Source organism: Argopecten irradians, chromosome 3 (assembly GCF_041381155.1).
Source record: "Argopecten irradians isolate NY chromosome 3, Ai_NY, whole genome shotgun sequence".
In the NCBI taxonomy this organism is placed as follows: Eukaryota; Metazoa; Mollusca; class Bivalvia; order Pectinida; family Pectinidae; genus Argopecten; species Argopecten irradians.
In genome coordinates, this window is record NC_091136.1 from 8,789,999 (window position 1) to 8,814,370 (window position 24,372).

The 24,372-nt window shown below is 39.0% G+C and overlaps 1 protein-coding gene across 2 annotated transcripts in view; it reads right to left on the reverse strand.

Annotated features, from left to right (window-relative positions):
* The window catches only part of LOC138317486 (myosin heavy chain, clone 203-like), an 86,825-nt gene that overhangs the window by 50,307 nt on the left and 12,146 nt on the right, over positions 1-24,372 (reverse strand). Inside the window, exons 5-7 of one of the 2 annotated variants that reach the window (XM_069259185.1) lie at positions 12,970-13,109; positions 9,163-9,475; positions 5,875-8,173 (exon numbers count right to left, since the gene is read on the reverse strand). The exons of the other annotated variant lie outside the window; for it this stretch is intronic. Coding sequence (XP_069115286.1) covers positions 7,965-8,173; positions 9,163-9,475; positions 12,970-13,109 — 662 coding nt within the window. The 3' untranslated portion in view covers positions 5,875-7,964. Of the gene's footprint in view, positions 1-5,874; positions 8,174-9,162; positions 9,476-12,969; positions 13,110-24,372 lie in introns of those variants that run through there. 2 annotated transcript variants of the gene reach the window in all.

The window sequence follows — 24,372 nt, forward strand, 5'->3', positions numbered from 1 at the left end:
TTAAAGGATTTACCTCTATTACCCCTATTGGGCCCCGCCCCTCCTGCCCCTGGGGGACCAGAGCCAAAATTTATACAAGTTCTGTTCCCCCTCCCCCAAGGATGTTTGTGGCCAAATTTGGTTACAATCCATGCAGAACTCTATGACTAGTAGCGATTTAAAGGAAATGTTGACGGACGGACGGACGGACGGACGACGGACGGACGGACGACGGACGCCGCGCCATGACATAAGCTCACCGGCCCTTCGGGCCAGGTGAGCTAAAAATTAAAAGCCGTTTCGAAAAGGTAGTGGGCCTTTAAATAGTATGGAGTGTCATTTATAATTCATATTGCCAAGAGACTATAGGACTCTTTCATATGTGGATTTGAAGGATAGGGATATTCTACCCTAGGGTCACAAAATATTGTATAATCCGAGGCTTTCCATACATGAAAATTGCGTGATACTTTCAACGCAAATCCCGTTGTTTGTATTTTTTAAAGTAAATTCAGCTTTAAAGGGACAATTCAGTGAGGCTAACTCTGTTACATAACCACGAAGCAAAATATGACATAAATGTATTGTTCTACATTCCTTATGAAATATTTAACAAGAAATATTGACAAATTAAAGTATTTTGATATTCCAAATTGTTGATCAATACGATTTAGCAGGTACACCATGTACGCTGTGCCTATACCCGATCTAAAGTCATGCACGTTAATCAAATGAAATAAATAAGCACTGAGGAGTTGATGAAATTATTTTAGGCAAGAACATGTACATTTGTATCTAATAAGGTAAACACACTATTGTAAGGCAAGGGACGGCTTCACTACACCGGCAAGGGTCAGGGTTCGGCATACAAGATATCCGAACACTATGTGTAATGGCGGACAGTAAGTGAGTTTGAACATTTCACATACATTTCATTACAGTCGGCTTTTCTGGCATATCACAGTAAAACCAACTAATCTATATAGCTAGTAATCTAATTTTATTACAACTGGTTTGTTTCCGAAATATGTGCAAATTTTTATTTACTCTTTGACTGAATTGTCCCTAAAATTGTTCTAAAAGAAATTGTTAAAATAGCGCCTAAAAATAGTAATTTTGTTAATGTGACGTCACGAGGCTTTATTGAATGGGCAAGCTTCAGGCGACATGGATGTATTGCCCTAGACCAGCCGGTATTACACGTGTAGGTATGAGAGAAGTTTCAATCATGGATATGTTTTAGTGTTTACACATTCACATACATAATGTAAAATAAATTTGTTAATCATACAGATTCTACAGATTATATTATTTTTTTTTAATTTTTTTTTTTGTTCAAGCAGTAAATTCTGATTATACACTTTATATCTTTTATTTACAGAAACAGTGCACAACTGTGTCACGCATATATTAATGAATTTTATAGACTTTACTGTCTATCACTGTATTAATATCCACCCCTGGACTATTTATATATACAAATGTACAGTTTGTATGTCATAACTATCTACGTCAGTTATTCTAGCCCTTTGATGTACAGATATATATCAAAATTATTGAATAACAGTACACTGTGGTTGACATTGATATTGTGGCTTTAAAGTGGAGCATCGCTCTCTGTAATCTTCATAGGAAGTTTCTGCTGACCTGTGATAGGTAACATAGGTCAGGGTGTTTTTTTTTTCTGTCTCGAACTGCCTTGAATTCAATTTTATTATAGTATGAAATAACTCTCCATACATCATATAAGGACAAGAAAGTATTATCATACATGTAGGTCATCATTGTAACAATCCAAACTATCATGGACCTGTTTAATCCATTGTTGCCGCTATCGGTGGTGATAATTACAAGCCTTGTTAACAGTAGTAATCACAATTAGCACAAGGGTATACAGGTATAATAGAAAGAAATCAGAGTTACCGCTGTGGTATAATAAAGATATTCAAGTTGGAAATTATTATGTTTTTTTATCCAAATTGGTTTAAGGCAGCAATTTTTACAGTTAACGACCTTGTTAAAAACACTGATGATATGACTTTTTTATTCATTTGATGAATTTCTTCAAAATTTCAGGATTAATACAAATTTCCTTCAGTATCATGGTGTAGTTACTGCAGTGAAACGCTTTCTTCAAAAGTATAAGTTTCGAATGAAAAGGCTAACCCAACCTTTCTTGCAACATCTATTAGAAGCATTTTTATGAGCAAAAAGGGGTCTAAAGATTTCTACAAATGAATAATTTCACCACCTCCTACTACAAATGGTATCAAGAAATGGAATGAACATTTTGATTTTGAATTTGGTAATGAAAAATGGCAAAATATACTTAAAATATCCTTTTCTGTCACAAAAAGTTCCAAAGTACAATGGTTTCAGGTTAGAATTATACACCATATTTTAGTAACGAATACTTTTCTTTACAAAGCAAAGTTGTATCCGAGCCCATTATGTTCACTCTGTAATAAGGAAAGAGAAACTATTATTCACTGAATATGGGAATGTTGTGAAGTACAAAAGCTGTTACAGCAATTTGAAATTCTGTGTGAGATTTTATTTATTCCTGTCGTTTTAAATAAAGAATCATTTCTTTTCGGAATATTTTCTCCTGTAGCTAACATTGTTGATAACGGAATTATAATCTTAATCAAACACTATATATATAAAATTGTAGATGTCTGCATAAATTCTTAAGTCATGACGCCCTCATCAATACTATTAAAGATCATTTCAATACTGTGAAATTTAACACATATTATAAAAATGAAAACATAAAAAGGAAATTTGACAATAATTGGAGAAAATGGAAACATTTTATTGAAATTTAGCTATAATGATAAGGATTAACATTTAACACGCATGTGTGAAACCAAAACTTTAATCTTAATTCCTGACTTTGCCTTTTAAGAAAAAAATGTGATTTTTTGGGGTTTTTTTGTTTTGTTTTTGTTTTTCATCTTATAGCAGTTGTGGGATCTCTCTCTCTCTCTCTCTCTCTCTTTCTCTTTCTTCCCTCTTTTTCTCACCTCCTCTCCAAATTTAAGTGTTTGATGCATAGATGATAATAAAAATAATGATTTTCTTTCTTTTGTGTATGAGTTAAAAGTGTGTGAGGGTGTACAAGGGTTAATTTGTAAGTGTGTGTGCATATGTTAGGATGTGTATGTATGTATGTATGTATGTAGTATGTATGTATGTACTGTATGTATGTATGTATGTATGTATGTATGTATGTATGTTATGTATGTATGTATGTATGTATGTATATGTATGTATGTATGTATGTATGTATGTATGTATGTAACTTCAACACTATGTATGTATCTGTGCATATATGCTTTGTAAATATGTTTGTATATGTATCAATGTATGCATGTAAGTATGTATGTTTATAAGGAAATATGTAACTACTATACATATAATTTACGATATATGTGTGTATTTATAAATCTATGTAATATATGTATAAATGTATGTACTTCAGTAGTTTGCAATTACTATACATGTATAAAATATATGGTATGTTGGAGTGAATGTGTATGTGCCTGTATTATGTTATGTACTATAAAATGTCTTGAAAAATAAAAAAAATAAAATAGTATGCTATGGCTAGATGACTTCTTATAGGATACACTTATACATGTCCACCAATTGTTTCCTTGACAGTCGCTATGCAGGAGTCGACCGCCAAGAATAGGAGAAAATTTAACAGCTTCATTTCGATAGGAGTTCACAAAAATGGAATGAAGCCTATCTCAAGTGTTTCAATATGGAAAAATGATATTACCATCGTTCTTACTCGGATGTGAACTGTGGAGTAATTATTCTAACACCACATTAAACGATATGGAAATATTTCAGCGTCAAGCTGCGCGCAGAATACAAGGATTCGACACCCGCTCTCCGCCTTCGCGAGATAAATGCAGAAATTCAGAAGTACAAGCTCTTTTTCTGGAATAAGCTTTATACAGGGGATGACGTCTTTCAATGGAAACAATTATTTGATGTCAGACTGAAAACATATACGGCAAACAACACCAATTCCTTGGAATTTATACCGGACGTGCATAAGATAATGAAAAATGACAATATCGAGATTTTTTTGGATTAAACAACCCTGACGACGATATTCCTTCAAAGGGACGATGGAAACAGTTCATAAAACGGATATTACATAATCGCGGGGAAGAGAAATGGAGAGAATCTTTGGCTGCTATAAGGAAAGTCTACACATTTTTGCTAGCATACATACTAAGCTGGTTACACATCCCCTGTGGGAGATCTATGAATTAAGTGTGAATGATGCATGGCAAATGAGTGATCTTATACACCTATCCTTTGTCTGGGAAGCTGTTCCTGTTATTTGCAAATTATGTGGTAAAACGGTAACTGATATAGTAGTACATTTTCTGACAGAATGCCATATTCTGTTTGCTGAGAGGGATCTAATACTGGAAATCATTGTTAATACATTTACGAACATGAGTGAAACTGATCAAACAAAATTTATCCTTGGCAGACGATCACAAGATATCGATTTGTCAGACGAAAACGGGACAGAAATGATGAAATATATCTCAAAATTGATACCAAAAATATATGGAAAAATTGATGAACAGTAAAGTAAATGACAGTGACTAATCTAAGAAACAACTAGAATATGAACAATCAGTAAACCAGACATAACGTAGCAACGTTGCTCGAACTTGTAAATATTAACGTTTAAGCATTTCACATGAATTGACTCTACACTGCATTTTTTTCTGATGTGTCTTGCTGTTGTAATCTCATAAAAATGAGGAAATAAAGAATTGTCCCTTGTTGTAGTATAATCATGATTGTCTAGTCGACAAGGAGAGGTGAGCAGGAGAGAGACAGTTTCTAGTGAGTAGAAAAATGCAGTCGTATGCATTGACTAATTTGAAAAGATCACCGTATTTATTATCACTTTTGTTAAATATTGTACAATACTTGTGTAATCAACATTTTTTTCTTTACAAATGGTTATGCTAATGCTAAGGCTTGAATAAAATTATATTCTGAATGCATCTTCAAGTGTCTAGAAATGCAGTGACGGGAATCCTGATTTTCAGTATTTATTTGGATTTAATATATATATTGCCTCATTGTAAAATATATCAAAAGCTGAATTGTTTGCACTGTTCCGGGAAAAGTTGATTTGGAGGATTGGACAGGGAATAGCATGTTTAGATGGTTTTAGGTGTAAGAAGATGATTGGAATGCATGCAATTCACAATCAGTCCTTCTTTTGTCAGTAGTGGTTCTTTGGCCAGTAACAGTTTCTAAATGTTGAATGTTGAACTGCAGGACAAACCTTAGGATCAAACTAAGGAAAAATATCAAGTCGTAAATATTGAAAGTCGATTGTCGAGCTACACAACATGAAAAAAATATATTCCGCAACAGTTTGGCCAGTTAAAACGCATCATACTAAAAGGTTTTAATGTTGAATGTCAAACGAACATGATAACCTAAATCCACACAAGATAACCGGTTGAATATATATATAAACAAAGCACTTTAAAATTTACACATGTAAATTAAAAATAATAATTCAATAAATTACTACCATTACCAATAATAAGTAATTAGCATCTGTTTCCTAAAGGTCAGAAGCAAGCATTATCATTAGTGTCATAAAGTCTTCATGAAACATCATTATTAAATTTAATTAATATACTTACTAGAGTGACACAACGTCACTAACACTTGGTATTAAGTAAAAAGTCTATTTCAATAGTACTTTGCGTTGTATACATTCCTTTACATATCCCTTCTCCCGTTCGTGCATTGTTTCCATGCATATGCTTTTTTAGCGAAAACTCGGTGCCATCCGACATTGTAAACATTGCTGACATAGATAAACAAATAATCTTGTAATTAACAAATTATTTATTCAAAATAAGCAGTCACTAAAGGTAACATCTCGACAATAGATCACAAATCAGTAATGATTTTTAAGCCAAAAAACCCCAATGACAATCACAAACATAACCATTAGATACAATCTAAACAATGACGAATTTAAACAAATCACAAATATTCAGGGTTAAAAATCTATCTACATGTACAGTGTACTACACATCTAGTTTGAAATAAGAACAAATAAATAAACAAGAGGCCCAAAGGGCCTTAACGGTCATCTGACTACCTTGGCAATAGTAAAATTAATAATATAAGGTGTCATTTTGTCAGGACCATGTCAGGATCATTTTCAATTTCTATCAACAAATTTTATTTCAAACAACAGGCCCAAGGGCCATAACATATAGGAAATTAATTAGATATAGTGTCATGGTAGCCATCTTCGATTTGGGATCAACTAGAGATGTAACAATACTTTGTCGGGACCATGTCAGGATCATTTTATGCAGGTTTTAGCCATAACTTGAGAAGAAGTTCAAAATGTGTGCCCGGCATCTTGAATTTCAGAACGACCCGAAATATAACAACACTTTGTCGGGACCATGTGAGGATCATTTCATGCAAGTTTCAGCCAAATCGCACCGGTAGAACTTTAGAAGAAGTTCAAAATGTGTTTTCCAGATGGCGGCTGTGGCGGCCAGCTTGGATTTCAGACCGACCCGAAAAATAATAACACTTTGTCAGGACCATGTCAGGATCATTTCATGCAAGTTTCAGCCAAATCGTACTGGTAGATCTAGAGAAGAACTACAAAATGTGTTTTAAAGAAAGCGGCTGTGGCGGCCATCTTGGATTTCGGATAGACCCGAAAAATAACAACACTTTGTCGGGACCATGTCAGGATCATTTCATGCAAGTTTCAGCCAAATCGCACCGGTAGAACTTGAGAAGAAGTTCAAAATGTGTTTTCAAGATGGCGGCTGTGGCGGCCAGCTTGGATTTCAGACCGACCCGAAAAATAACAACACTTTGTCAGGACCATGTCAGGATCATTTCATGCAAGAATCTGCCAAATCGCACCGGTAGATCTTGAGAAGACGTTCAAAATGTGTTTTCAAGATGGCGGCTGTGGCTGCAATCTAGGATTTCAGATCGACACGAAAAATAACAACACTTTGTCGGGACCATGTCAGGATCATTTCATGCAAGTTTCAGCCAAATCAAACTGGAAGAACTTGGGAAGAAAATCTGAAAAGTTAACGCACGGCGGACGACGACGGACAAAAAATTACGACTATAGGTCATCCTGACCCTTCGGGTCAGATGACCTAAAAATAGTAATGCTATTACACGCAATTTCAAAGCGATGTGTAATCGTAATGTATGTTTACAAAACATTATTCTTTTTGTATGGATATAAATCCAATATTAACGATTTAAAAAAAATCAGAGTGCTTTAAAAGTTTGAAAAACAAATGCTGATTAAATGTGGTTTCTACTATTTTTGACATCATATGATAACGACTATTTAAAATGATTTTTAAAGGCATTTAAAGCTGGGATATTTTTCTTTTCTCTGAAAGAAATTTTACATTAATCTTTCAACAAAAACCCGATCATTAGAATAATCAAATCTGATATGTGCATGTATCAGGTAATAATGGGTAAAGGAACAATGCTTTTAACCATCCTTTTAATCACATATATGTATGCTGATTTAGTTTAAATGGATCATCATTTTGATCACATACATATATAATGATTTAGTTAATAGGCCAGTTTTTATCACATATATGTATGCTGATTTAGCTTATGGACCATCATTTTGATCACACACATGTATGCCGAATTAGCTTATGGATCATCATTTTGATCACATACATGTATTTGATTTAGCCTATGGGATATCATATATTTTTAATTCTAAAATATCCGAAAAAAACACAAATCTTATCAATAAATAGCTTAGTTTCTGGTAAATGTCAGGATATTGTTTTACTTATCATACCAATACATCTTTGTATTTTCTTAACACAATATTTCTGAAATCATTTGGTCATGTTCCATACCACCTCGTTCTGACACTTTGTGCTGATACACTATTTTTGAAGGGTCCTTATAAAACATTTAGCTAGGTGGGTGCGTTGGAACACAGTAAACTCATCATATGTTGTCAGCACACGTTGTTTCTCGTTAAGGACGGACAGCTCGGGATGTGTGACGATGGAGTGTAGACGTTCATTATACAGATGATCACGGTCTAGGTTCTGAGACCCTTTGTCCTTCACATACACCACAAACACATCACCTGTGTAAATCAAAATAACTACATCAAAATGTAATTCTTCTGTCATTTTTCAATGATTATCTACTTCTATGACACCACAAATTTATCAGCTATTGGAAAATGAAGATAACTATAATTGCATCATACTACAATACCGTTGATATTTTTGTAAACATGCTCGTTTTAGCGAGATCAAATTTTAGCACAAATGCGAAAATGTAAATATGATCTATTATCACGGATACAATTTAGCATTAGGTGGTTAAATACCAGAAAAACAGCATTCTTCAGAATTTAGCGCTGTACATGAACGAACGCCTCAAATACAGCGCAAAATATCCTAAACCACAATCATACCATATGTCTATATTCTGTAAAATACTGAAATTACAAAACTAAACATTTAGATATATCACTAATGATGCTTGCTAATCTATTCAGAATGAAAAAACACCGTAGTCTATTTTTTAAAGGTTCAATTTTTTTTATATTTCTTTTGGTAATATTATCTAAAAAATCAGTGGTTTTAAATTTCATGCGATCTTATTTCCACTTTAAATATAAACAATGATTTCTCTAAATCTGTGGGTAAACTTTAGAACTTAGAATTTTTAAAACTAGAGTATATATGATAATTCATGAATCATAGTTATGCTCTGCGAATTCACCAAAATATCATCACGCGAAAATGGCCGGCTATACGGTAAAATGATTAGTACAATTCATATACTTCACCTGTCAATTTCTGAAATTAAACATTACCTCCACCAAAACAACACCGGAAATTATCACTGATATATATAATTTATCAATAAAAGTGATAAGCGTATTCATCACGAATATCAAACATGTCATATAAATATATTCACAGACTACACCTTACACCTTTTACTTCCGGTATTTAGTATCATATTCACAACACATACATTCACTGAAAAATTAAACCGAAATGTAGCGATTTTCAAGACGAAATTTTATTGAACCAACTTTTGACAACAAAATATACTGACCGCCCATTTTCCGAGCTCCCTGGACAGTGGTCATTCTGAGATCTCCTATCTCTCGCTCTGGATGCTCAAGAATTATGTCTCGTTCATTGAAGTCCACAAAAACTAGGTAGATTTTAGACCGAGGCAATTCAGGGATTTTCTCATGACCTGAGACAAGGGAGCTTACTCTGTTTACTTTGCTGAGCTCGCTGCCAGAACAGGCTGATTCAACAAGACGCATATGGAGGGCTCTATTGGTATCCAAGTAGAAACTGACAACACAGATTTGGTTAGTTAGGGTGGAGGGATGTATCCTGTCTAGTACTGAAACACGCTGGAAAAAATGAACATGTAGTACATTGTATTTCCCTATTGTTTCTTTACTCTAATATATATAAACCAGCCGCTATCGGCACAGGACATTAACATTATGTTTTGATTTGGAAAAATTTATTCCCTTACAGGCCCACTACTTTTCCAAAGCTCTTTTTATTTTTTTAATGGAAAACGAGATCGATAATGTTCAAGTGTCGGAAAAGTAGTTAGCTTACTTTTAATACTACATGTATCATCCTTTTGAAGGAACAATTTAATTAGAATAAATCAAATGTTAATTTTAATAACGCGGGTCGTCTATTTCCCTCCGTCGTCCTAATTGAAATGCGTTAGTTGATTACCACTGCACCAGAAAATATTAATGGCAGAGGTTTTATTTGCTCTAAATTTGCTGATTAATCATAGTTCGTGAAATTTAATACCTCCAAAAAGTGATTAAAAGCATGGTTGTACATATCAGAGTGTCTCGTGTGAAATCCGCTTTCAAATGTTACAAAGATGATTCGTGAAAAATACCCCGCGAACATGTATCAAACAGTAAATCGTGAAAGTTTACACCCGTGAAATATACAGTACATGTTAGGATATGGGTAAGGAGGGTCCCACATACACCCCCTCCCCATTAAACTCAGAAAAGGGATATATGCCATGGGCTAGGAGGGTCCCCCACCCCCAAACCTCTGAACCAATATTTTTCTGAACCCTTAAGACCTACTGATCACAAATCAAAATGTTAACATTCCATAAGTTGGGATGAACTTCCGGTTATGATGTTATCAAGATGGCCGCAACCTTGAATTTCACCAAAAAGTGAAAAATAGTCATAACATTGACATTTTTCAACCGAATGGGACAAATGAGGTATTAAACTGACCGCAATTAAACAACAAATGTATACAAATAATCCAATGTATACAGTACAATGATATGTATGCAGGAAATGAAAAAATAGGATTTTAAGCTCAAAAATGATAAATTTTTTGCAATTTTTTTATATTTGGCTTGACGCCGTAAAATGTTTCCAAACAGTAATCTATTTCTCCTAATAAGTTTTTTGACCTCTTATCAATCAGTAAAAAAACCCACAAAAACAATCCTATATATATATTGATAGATGCAAAAGAGAATCATTGATATACCATCATTAGGTTTACAATACATCACAGGTTTCTTAAACTGGGCATATGATTGTTAATTTGCGAACTCCAAACCGATGACACTACAGTTTTCAGGTGTATCATAATTTCCCTGAATAAAACATTGACTATTGACAATTTATAAGTAAAAATATGAATTTAAGATGGCTGTATATCTAAGTGGGACTTCACAGTTTCCAAACATAATCCATTTTCATGTTTGAAATTTTGTAGACTAGTAGGGTCTCAAAACTAATGTGGCACAGGTGATTTCCTCGAGGTCATTAATGAGGTCTTTAAAAATATTAAATGATTTACTCTTCACCAAGCCTAGAATGGACTTGCAGCGAACTATTGAGATTTATGGAGAGTCTTCAATCGTCTAACTTTTCCAATTCCCTTGAAGGGGTTGGTTGTGTCACATCTGGTGTATGCATGGAGACGCATATGTATATAAGTGGTGTGCATCGGTTCTGTGTGTAGCCTTCTGCATGCTCTGAACATCGCTCTTTGCCTTTTTTCTGTACCGGTGTCGAGAAGAATGACATCTTTCAAAGTCAGCGCATAATGCAGCAGCAGCGGATCCTTGTGAATGATGAGAACAAGACTCAGATACTAGCCTCCTTTATAATATCTGGAGTTGTCCAACTAATGCCAGGAAAGTACAAGAGCAGTATTGTTACCCTGATCTGTGTAGGAACTGCTTACCAGTTGAATTGAAGATGGAAGGCCGAGTGGAAGAAAGAAATAGAAACTTTGCGTTCAACCCAAGAGTCAGATTCCGGAGTAGTTCTTTAATGCTTGTATGGGATAGACAATGGATTCAATATTACTTTCAGATCTAAACGCCAGGAAGTCTTCTTCATCCTGCTGTGCTGTATTATGCACTGACGTTGAAAAGTACAGTCATTCTTTTTGATACCAGCACAAGAAATAGGCAAAGACAGATTAAAACCACCGAGCTCGCAAAAGGCTACATTCAGAACCACTACACAACACTTAGTGTCTCCATGCATACAACAGATGTGATAGAAGCCTTCAAAGAAGTGGGAAAAGTAATACCATTGAAGACTCTCCAGATATGTATTCTATTGCGGTCATTTTGAATTCGAGATGGCGACCATTTTGACGTCATATCATTCCAACTTAAGCGATTAACATTTTGATTTGTGATCAGTAGGTCATAAGATTCAGAAAAAAATATTGGTTCGGAGGTTTGGGGGTGGGGGACCCTCCTAGCCCATGGCTTATATACCTTTACTGGGTTTAATGCAATTTTTGTGGATTTACTTTTGGAATATAGCCATAGTGAATCTTTAGACGCTATTGTTCCATTCAATTCTTTATCAAATTTAAACAAGTAGCTGCTAATTTCATGCTTATTTATGCTCACCAGATTGGAAAACTGACGGGTTATTATCGTAAATTATGACAATTTTTCTTTGGTGTTATCCTTATGATGAAGTTTATTTAACATTCAACAAAGAAGTGTCACCTAATCATTGAAATCTGTGATCATTTTACAAACTGAATCCAGTTTTAGCTCTGTCCCTCCTTTAGATATATCAGAAACATATATACATAGAAATTGGCATTTCTGCCATTTTTACGATCGGCGGATGTACCTCTGTATATGCTTAGAGGTTTTAGACAAACTCTTAAATAGCTAAATACAACAGAATAACTTAAATACGTTATAAAAGTTCAGTAATTTTTTGATGGTTTGAGTACGTTCTTGGATAGAAAAAAAAAATATTTGAACATACATATTTATAAAACAAAATGCATTTCCGGTTTTGAATGTCAGATTTTCGAAAAACAAGATAAAATTGCTCATTTTCATGCTTTCAAAAATCATAATAAATAACATTATTCGGGAAAACTGAATACATCAAATCATTATATAATGTTAAAACTTTGTGTTGATGCTAAAATATTAAGTTTTAAAGAATACACTTAAAAAGTACTTAGCTAATGGAAAATGCCTATAAAACGGAGGTCCCCTTTGCCTGTCAACAAAGACAAAGAAGGAGTTACCAATCTCTATTTATTTTTATTATATTTATATATCCAAAATTCACACCTTTACACCATGATATGACATACCCGACTGTGTTGTCCATGAAAAATAGAACAAAGAATAATAAAATATCAATTTTGCTTCTAGGCATTGGTGAAACACTCTACTGTTTTGTTGACATCTTGTATATATTTGGAATTGAACACCGAGAAAATATCACAAGTATGCTCCCCTGAACGACTTCACATATGTCAAAAAGCATTTTCCAGAGCGTTAATAGCTTTGCCTGGTTTGTACGATTATCGCCGGTGATCCTAGACTTCTATCCAAACTTACCCTGTCTGATTTATTTGCTGATTCAGTTGTTGATGTCTGATCTCTTTGACTAAAGCTTTGGCTAACATGGACCGTGGGAGTCTGGCTGTAGCTATACAATGTCCAACAGGCCAGGCTGAAGGTAGCAATCAGCTGGAGATCTGTAGGATATACATAAGTATAGAATAAAAACTTTATTTATTTTACATTGATTGAACTTGAAATTTAAACCAGTGCAGACCGCATACAGACGGTAAAACAGCTGGAGATTTGTAGGACATACATAAGTAGGGATCTGACAGGACAGACAGAAGGTAAAAACAGGTGGAGATTTGTAGAACAGACATCAGTAGGGATCAGGACTCACACAAAAGGTAAAACTGCTGGAGATCTGTAGGACAGACATAGGTAGGGATCAAGACACACACAGAAGGTAAAACTGCTGGAGATCTGTAGGACATACCTAAGTAGGGATCAGGACAAAGACAGAAGGTAAAACAGCTGGAGATCTATAGGACAGACATAAGTAGGGATCAGGACTCACACAGAAGGTAAAACAGCTGGAGATCTGTAGGACATACATAAGTAGGGATCAGGACGCAGACAGAAGATAAAAAAGCTGGAGATATGTAGGACAGACATAAGTAGGGAACAGGGAAAAGACAGTTGGTAAAACAGCTGGAGATCTGTAGGACAGACATAAGTAGGAATCAGGACACAGACAGAAGGTAAAAACAGCTGGAGATCTGTAGGACAGACATAAGAAAAGATCAGGATACAGACAGAAGGTAAAACAGCTGGAGATTTGTACGACAGACATAAGTAGGGAACAGGGCAAAGACAGATGGTAAAACAGCTGGAGATCTGTAGAACAGACATAAGTAGGAATCAGGACACAGACAGAAGGTAAAACAGCTGGAGATCTGTAGGACAGACATAAGTAAGGATCAAGACATAGACAGAAGGTAAAACCGCTGGAGATCTGTAGGACAGACATAGGTAGGGATCAGGACACAGACAGAAGGTAAAACAGCTGGAAGCTGGAGATTTGTAGGACAGACATAAGTAGGGAACAGATCAAAGACAGAAGGTAAAACAGCTGGAGATCTGTAGGACAGACATAAGTAGGGATCAGGACACAGATAGGTAAAAACAGCTGGAGATCTGTAGGACAGACATAAGTAGGGATCAGGACACAGACAGAAGGTAAAACAGCTGGAGATTTGTAGGACAGACATAAGTAGGGATCAGGACAAAGACAGAAGGTAAAACAGCTGGAGATCTGTAGGACAGACATAAGTAGGGATCAGGACACAGACAGAAGGTAAAACAGCTGGAGATTTGTAGGACAGACATAAGTAGGGATCAGGACACAGACAGAAGGTAAAACAGCTGGAGATCTGTAGGACAGACATAAGTAGGGAATCAGGACACAGACAGAAGGTAAAACAGCTGGAGATCTGTAGGACAGACATAAGTAGGATCAGGACACAGACAGAAGGTAAAACAGCTGGAGATCTGTAGGACAGACATAAGTAGGGATCAGGACACAGACAGAAGGTAAAACAGCTGGAGATCTGTAGGACAGACATAAGTAGGGATCAGGACACAGACAGAAGGTAAAACAGCTGGAGATCTGTAGGACAGACATAAGTAGGAGATAAGGAATAGACAGAAGGTAAAACAGCTGGAGATTTGTAGGACAGACATAAGTAGGATAAGGACACAGACAGAAGGTAAAACAGCTGGAGATCTGTAGGACAGACATAAGTAGGGTTCAGGACAAAGACAGAAGGTAAAACAGCTGGAGATATGTAGGACAGACATTAGTAGAGATAAGGATACAGACAGAAGGTAAAACAGCTGGAGATCTGTAGGACAGACATAAGTAGGGATCAGGACACAGACAGAAGGTAAAACAGCTGGAGATCTGTAGGACACACACACAAGTAGGGATCAGGACACAGACAGAAGGTAAAACAGCTGGAGATCTGTAGGACAGACATAAGTAGGGATCAGGACACAGACAGAAGGTAAAACAGCTGGAGATCTGTAGGACAGACATAAGTAGGGATCAGGACAAAGACAGAAGGTAAAACAGCTGGAGATCTGTAGGACAGACATAAGTAGGGATCAGGACACACACAGAAGGTAAAACAGCTGGAGATATGTAGGACAGACATAAGTAGGGATCAGGGATACAGACAGAAGGTAAAAAAAACAGCTGGAGATCTGTAGGACAGACATAAGTAGGGATCAGGACAAAGACAGAAGGTAAAACAGCTGGAGATCTGTAGGACAGACATAAGTAGGGATCAGGACAAAGACAGAAGGTAAAACAGCTGGAGATCTGTAGGACAGACATAAGTAGGGATCAGGACACAGACAGAAGGTAAAACAGCTGGAGATCTGTAGGACAGACATAAGTAGGGATCAGGACACAGACAGAAGGTAAAACAGCTGGAGATCTGTAGGACAGACATAAGTAGGGATCAGGACAAAGACAGAAGGTAAAACAGCTGGAGATCTGTAGGACAGACATAAGTAGGGATCAGGACACAGACAGAAGGTAAAAACAGCTGGAGATCTGTAGGACAGACATAAGTAGGGTTCAGGACAAAGACAGAAGGTAAAACAGCTGGAGATCTGTAGGACAGACATAAGTAGGGATCAGGACACAGACAGAAGGTAAAACAGCTGGAGATCTGTAGGACAGACATAAGTAGAGATCAGGATACAGACAGAAGGTAAAACAGCTGGAGATTTGTAGGACAGACATAAGTAGGGTTCAGGACAAAGACAGAAGGTAAAACAGCTGGAGATATATAGGACAGACATAAGTAGGGATCAGGACAAAGACAGAAGGTAAAACAGCTGGAGATATGTAGGACAGACATAAGTAGGGATCAGGATACAGACAGAAGGTAAAACAGCTGGAGATTTGTAGGACAGACATAAGTAGGGATCAGGACAAAGACAGAAGGTAAAACAGCTGGAGATTTGTAGGACAGACATAAGTAGGAAGGTAAAACAGCTGAGATTGTGGACAGACATAATAGATAAGGATACAGACAGAAGGTAAAACAGCTGGAGATTTGTAGGACAGACATAAGTAGGGATCAGGACAAAGACAGAAGGTAAAACAGCTGGAGATCTGTAGGACAGACATAAGTAGGGATCAGGACACAGACAGAAGGTAAAACAGCTGGAGATCTGTAGGACAGACATAAGTAGGGATCAGGACACAGACAGAAGGTAAAACAGCTGGAGATCTGTAGGACAGACATAAGTAGGGATCAGGACACAGACAGAAGGTAAAAACAGCTGGAGATCTGTAGGACAGACATAAGTAGGGATCAGGACACAGACAGAAGGTAAAACAGCTGGAGATCTGTAGGACAGACATAAGTAGGGATCAGGACACAGACAGAAGGTAAAACAGCTGGAGATCTATAGGACAGACATAAGTAGGAGTCAGGACACAGACAGAAGGTAAAACAGCTGGAGATCTGTAGGACAGACATAAGTAGGGATCAGGACACAGACAGAAGGTAAAACAGCTGGAGATCTGTAGGACAGACATAAGTAGGGATCAGGACACAGACAGAAGGTAAAACAGCTGGAGATCTGTAGGACAGACATAAGTAGGGATCAGGACACAGACAGAAGGTAAAACAGCTGGAGATCTGTAGGACAGACATAAGTAGGGATCAGGACACAGACAGAAGGTAAAACAGCTGGAGATCTGTAGGACAGACATAAGTAGGGATCAGGACACAGACAGAAGGTAAAACAGCTGGAGATCTGTAGGACAGACATAAGTAGGGATCAAGACATAGACAGAAGGTAAAACCGCTGGAGATCTGTAGGACAGACATAGGTAGGGATCAAGACACACACAGAAGGTAAAACAGCTGGAGATCTGTAGGACATACATAAGTAGGGATCAGGACAAAGACAGAAGGTAAAAACAGCTGGAGATCTGTAGGACAGACATAAGTAGGGATCAGGACACAGACAGAAGGTAAAACAGCTGGAGATCTGTAGGACAGACATAAGTAGGGATCAGGACAAAGACAGAAGGTAAAACAGCTGGAGATCTCTGTAGGACAGACATTAAGTAGGGATCAAGGCAAAGACAGAAGGTAAAACAGCTGGAGATCTGTAGGATAGACGTAAGTAGGGATCAGGACACAGACAGAAGGTAAAAACAACTGGAGATCTGTAGGACAGACGTAAGTAGGGATCAGGACACAGACAGAAGGTAAAAACAACTGGAGATCTGTAGGACAGACGTAAGTAGGGATCAGGACACAGACAGAAGGTAAAAACAACTGGAGATCTGTAGGACAGACATAAGTAGGGATCCGGACAAAGACAGAAGGTAAAACAGCTGGAGATCTGTAGGACAGACATAAGTAGGGATCAGGACACAGACAGAAGGTAAAACAGCTGGAGATTTGTAGGACAGACATAAGTAGGGATCAGGACACAGACAGAAGGTAAAACAGCTGGAGATCTGTAGGACAGACATAAGTAGGGATCAGGACACAGACAGAAGGTAAAACAGCTGGAGATCTGTAGGACAGACATAAGTAGGGATCAGGACAAAGACAGAAGGTAAAACAGCTGGAGATCTGTAGGACAGACATAAGTAGGGATCAGGACACAGACAGAAGGTAAAACAGCTGGAGATCTGTAGGACAGACATAAGTAGGGATCAGGACACAGACAGAAGGTAAAACAGCTGGAGATCTGTAGGACAGACATAAGTAGGGATCAGGACACAGACAGAAGGTAAAACAGCTGGAGATCTGTAGGACAGACATAAGTAAGGATCAAGACATAGACAGAAGGTAAAACCGCTGGAGATCTGTAGGACAGACATAAGTAGGGATCAGGACACAGACAGAAGGTAAAACAGCTGGAGATCTGTAGGACAGACATAAGTAGGACAGGACACAGACAGAAGGTAAAACAGCTGGAGATTGTAGGACAGACATAAGTAGGATCAGGACACAGACAGAAGGTAAAACAGCTGGAGATCTGTAGGACAGACATAAGTAGGGATCAGGACACAGACAGAAGGTAAAACAGCTGGAGATCTGTAGGACAGACATAAGTAGGGATCAGGACACAGACAGAAGGTAAAACAGCTGGAGATCTGTAGGACAGACATAAGTAGGGATCAGGACACAGACAGAAGGTAAAACAGCTGGAGATCTGTAGGACAGACATAAGTAGGGATCAGGACACAGACAGAAGGTAAAACAGCTGGAGATCTGTAGGACAGACATAAGTAGGGATCAGGACACAGACAGAAGGTAAAACAGCTGGAGATCTGTAGGACAGACATAAGTAGGGATCAGGACACAGACAGAAGGTAAAACAGCTGGAGATCTGTAGGACAGACATAAGTAGGGATCAGGACACAGACAGAAGGTAAAACAGCTGGAGATCTGTAGGACAGACATAAGTAGGGATCAGGACACAGACAGAAGGTAAAACAGCTGGAGATCTGTAGGACAGACATAAGTAGGGATCAGGACATAGACAGAAGGTAAAACAGCTGGAGATCTGTAGGACAGACATAAGTAGGGATCAGGACACAGACAGAAGGTAAAAACAGCTGGAGATCTGTAGGACAGACATAAGTAGGGATCAGGACACAGACAGAAGGTAAAAACAGCTGGAGATCTGTTGTACAGACATAAGTAGGGATCAGGACACAGACAGAAGGTAAAACAGCTGGAGATCTGTAGGACAGACATAAGTAGGGATCAGGACACAGACAGAAGGTAAAACAGCTGGAGATCTGTAGGACAGACATAAGTAGGGATCAGGACACAGACAGAAGGTAAAACAGCTGGAGATCTGTAGGACAGACATAAGTAGGGATCAGGACACAGACAGAAGGTAAAACAGCTGGAGATCTGTAGGACAGACATAAGTAGGGATCAGGACACAGACAGAAGGTAAAACAGCTGGAGATCTGTAGGACAGACATAAGTAGGGATCAGGACACAGACAGAAGGTAAAACAGCTGGAGATCTGTAGGACAGACATAAGTAGGGATCAGGACACAGACAGAAGGTAAAACAGCTGGAGATCTGTAGGACAGACATAAGTAGGGATCAGGACACAGACAGAAGGTAAAACAGCTGGAGATCTGTAGGACAGACATAAGTAGGAATCAGGACACAGACAGAAGGTTAAAACAGCTGGAGATCTGTAGGACAGACATAAGTAGGGATCAGGACACAGACAGAAGGTAAAACAGCTGGAGATCTGTAGGACAGACATAAGTAGGGATCAGGACACAGACAGAAGGTAAAACAGCTGGAGATCTGTAGGACAGACATAAGTAGGGATCAGGACACAGACAGAAGGTAAAACAGCTGGAGATCTGTAGGACAGACATAAGTAGAGATCAGGACACAGACAGAAGGTAAAACAGCTGGAGATCTGTAGGACAGACATAAGTAGGGATCAGGACACAGACAGAAGGTAAAACAGCTGGAGATCTGTAGGACAGACATAAGTAGGGATCAGGACACAGACAGAAGGTAAAACAGCTGGAGATCTGTAGGACAGACATAAGTAGGGATCAGGACACAGACAGAAGGTAAAACAGCTGGAGATCTGTAGGACAGACATAAGTAGGGATCAGGACACAGACAGAAGGTAAAACAGCTGGAGATCTGTAGGACAGACATAAGTAGGGATCAGGACACAGACAGAAGGTAAAACAGCTGGAGATCTGTAGGACAGACATAAGTAGGGATCAGGACACACACAGAAGGTAAAACAGCTGGAGATCTGTAGGACAGACATAAGTAGGGATCAGGACACAGACAGAAGGTAAAACAGCTGGAGATCTGTAGGACAGACATAAGTAGGGATCAGGACACAGACAGAAGGTAAAACAGCTGGAGATCTGTAGGACAGACATAAGTAGGGATCAGGATACAGACAGAAGGTAAAACAGCTGGAGATTTGTAGGACAGACATAAGTAGGGATCAGGACAAAGACAGAAGGTAAAACAGCTGGAGATCTGTAGGACAGACATAAGTAGGGATCAGGACACAGACAGAAGGTAAAAACAGCTGGAGATCTGTAGGACAGACATAAGTAGGGATCAGGACACAGACAGAAGGTAAAAACAGCTGGAGATCTGTAGGACAGACATAAGTAGGGATCAGGACACAGACAGAAGGTAAAACAGCTGGAGATCTGTAGGACAGACATAAGTAGGGATCAGGACACAGACAGAAGGTAAAACAGCTGGAGATTTGTAGGACAGACATAAGTAGGGATCAGGACACAGACAGAAGGTAAAACAGCTGGAGATCTGTAGGACAGACATAAGTAGGGATCAGGACACAGACAGAAGGTAAAACAGCTGGAGATCTGTAGGACAGACATAAGTAGGGATCAGGACAACAGACAGAAGGTAAAACAGCTGGAGATCTGTAGGACAGACATAAGTAGGGATCAGGACACAGACAGAAGGTAAAACAGCTGGAGATCTGTAGGACAGACATAAGTAGGGATCAGGACAAGACAGAAGGTAAAACAGCTGGAGATCTGTAGGACAGACATAAGTAGGGATCAGGACACAGACAGAAGGTAAAACAGCTGGAGATCTGTAGGACAGACATAAGTAGGGATCAGGACACAGACAGAAGGTAAAACAGCTGGAGATCTGTAGGACAGACATAAGTAGGGATCAGGACAAAGACAGAAGGTAAAACAGCTGGAGATCTGTAGGACAGACATAAGTAGGGATCAGGACACAGACAGAAGGTAAAACAGCTGGAGATCTGTAGGACAGACATAAGTAGAGGATCAGGACACAGACAGAAGGTAAAACAGCTGGAGATCTGTAGGACAGACATAAGTAGGGATCAGGACACAGACAGAAGGTAAAACAGCTGGAGATCTGTAGGACAGACATAAGTAGGGATCAGGACACAGACAGAAGGTAAAACAGCTGGAGATCTGTAGGACAGACATAAGTAGGGATCAGGACACAGACAGAAGGTAAAACAGCTGGAGATCTGTAGGACAGACATAAGTAGGGATCAGGACACAGACAGAAGGTAAAACAGCTGGAGATCTGTAGGACAGACATAAGTAGGGATCAGGACACAGACAGAAGGTAAAACAGCTGGAGATCTGTAGGACAGACATAAGTAGGGATCAGGACACAGACAGAAGGTAAAACAGCTGGAGATCTGTAGGACAGACATAAGTAGGGATCAGGACACAGACAGAAGGTAAAACAGCTGGAATTGTAGGACAGACATAAGTAGGGATCAGGACAAGACAGAAGGTAAAACAGCTGGAGATCTGTAGACATAAGTAGGGATCAGGACACAGACAGAAGGTAAAACAGCTGGAGATCTGTAGGACAGACATAAGTAGGATCAGGACAAGACAGAAGGTAAAACAGCTGGGATCTTAGGACAGACATAAGTAGGGATCAGGACACAGACAGAAGGTAAAAACAGCTGGAGATCTGTAGGACAGACATAAGTAGGGATCAGGACACAGACAGAAGGTAAAACAGCTGGAGATCTGTAGGACAGACATAAGTAGGGATCAGGACACAGACAGAAGGTAAAACAGCTGGAGATCTGTAGGACAGACATAAGTAGGGATCAGGACACAGACAGAAGGTAAAACAGCTGGAGATCTGTAGGACAGACATAAGTAGGGATCAGGACACAGACAGAAGGTAAAACAGCTGGAGATCTGTAGGACAGACATAAGTAGGGATCAGGACACAGACAGAAGGTAAAACAGCTGGAGATCTGTAGGACAGACATAAGTAGGGATCAGGACACAGACAGAAGGTAAAACAGCTGGAGATCTGTTGGACAGACATAAGTAGGGATCAGGACACAGACAGAAGGTAAAACAGCTGGAGATCTGTAGGACAGACATAAGTAGGGATCAGGACACAGACAGAAGGTAAAACAGCTGGAGATCTGTAGGACAGACATAAGTAGGGATCAGGACACAGACAGAAGGTAAAAACAGCTGGAGATCTGATCTGTAGGACAGACATAAGTAGGGATCAAGACACAGACAGAAGGTAAAAACAGCTGGAGATCTGTAGGACAGACATAAGTAGGGATCAGGACACAGACAGAAGGTAAAACAGCTGGAGATCTGTAGGACAGACATAAGTAGGGATCAGGACACAGACAGAAGGTAAAACAGCTGGAGATCTGTAGGACAGACATAAGTAGGGATCAGGACACAGACAGAAGGTAAAACAGCTGGAGATCTGTAGGACAGACATAAGTAGGGATCAGGACACAGACAGAAGGTAAAACAGCTGGAGATTTGTAGGACAGACATAAGTAGGGATCAGGACACAGACAGAAGGTAAAACAGCTGGAGATCTGTAGGACAGACATAAGTAGGGATCAGGACACAGACAGAAGGTAAAACAGCTGGAGATCTGTAGGACAGACATAAGTAGGGATCAGGACACAGACAGAAGGTAAAACAGCTGGAGATCTGTAGGACAGACATAAGTAGGGATCAGGACAAAGACAGAAGGTAAAAACAGCTGGAGATCTGTAGGACAGACATAAGTAGGGATCAGGACACAGACAGAAGGTAAAACAGCTGGAGATCTGTAGGACAGACATAAGTAGGGATCAGGACACAGACAGAAGGTAAAACAGCTGGAGATCTGTAGGACAGACATAAGTAGGGATCAGGACACAGACAGAAGGTAAAACAGCTGGAGATCTGTAGGACAGACATAAGTAGGGATCAGGACACAGACAGAAGGTAAAACAGCTGGAGATCTGTAGGACAGACATAAGTAGGGATCAGGACACAGACAGAAGGTAAAACAGCTGGAGATCTGTAGGACAGACATAAGTAGGGATCAGGACACAGACAGAAGGTTAAAACAGCTGGAGATCTGTAGGACAGACATAAGTAGGGATCAGGACACAGACAGAAGGTAAAAACAGCTGGAGATCTGTAGGACAGACATAAGTAGGGATCAAGACACAGACAGAAGGTAAAAACAACTGGAGATCTGTAGGACAGACATAAGTAGGGATCAGGACACAGACAGAAGGTAAAACAGCTGGAGATCTGTAGGACAGACATAAGTAGGGATCAGGACAAAGACAGAAGGTAAAACAGCTGGAGATCTGTAGGACAGACATAAGTAGGGATCAGGACAAAGACAGAAGGTAAAAACAGCTGGAGATCTGTAGGACAGACATAAGTAGGGATCAGGAAAGACAGACAGAAGGTAAAACAGCTGGAGATCTGTAGGACAGACATAAGTAGGGATCAGGACACAGACAGAAGGTAAAACAGCTGGAGATCTGTAGGACAGACATAAGTAGGGATCAGGACACAGACAGAAGGTAAAACAGCTGGAGATCTGTAGGACAGACATAAGTAGGGATCAGGACAAAGACAGAAGGTAAAACAGCTGGAGATCTGTAGGACAGACATAAGTAGGGATCAGGACACAGACAGAAGGTAAAACAGCTGGAGATCTGTAGGACAGACATAAGTAGGGAACAGGACATAGACAGAAGGTAAAACAGCTGGAGATCTGTAGGACAGACATAAGTAGGGATCAGGACACAGACAGAAGGTAAAAACAGCTGGAGATCTGTAGGACAGACATAAGTAGGGATCAGGACACAGACAGAAGGTAAAACAGCTGGAGATCTGTAGGACAGACATAAGTAGGGATCAGGACACAGACAGAAGGTAAAACAGCTGGAGATCTGTAGGACAGACATAAGTAGGGATCAGGACACAGACAGAAGGTAAAACAGCTGGAGATCTGTAGGACAGACATAAGTAGGGATCAGGACAAGACAGAAGGTAAAACAGCTGGAGATCTGTAGGACAGACATAAGTAGGGATCAGGACACAGACAGAAGGTAAAACAGCTGGAGATCTGTAGGACAGACATAAGTAGGGATCAGGACAAAGACAGAAGGTAAAACAGCTGGAGATCTGTAGGACAGACATAAGTAGGGATCAGGACACAGACAGAAGGTAAAACAGCTGGAGATCTGTAGGACAGACATAAGTAGGGATCAGGACACAGACAGAAGGTAAAACAGCTGGAGATCTGTAGGACAGACATAAGTAGGGATCAGGACACAGACAGAAGGTAAAACAGCTGGAGATCTGTAGGACAGACATAAGTAGGGATCAGGACACAGACAGAAGGTAAAACAGCTGGAGATCTGTAGGACAGACATAAGTAGGGATCAGGACACAGACAGAAGGTAAAACAGCTGGAGATCTGTAGGACAGACATAAGTAGGGATCAGGACACAGACAGAAGGTAAAACAGCTGGAGATCTGTAGGACAGACATAAGTAGGGATCAGGACACAGACAGAAGGTAAAAACAGCTGG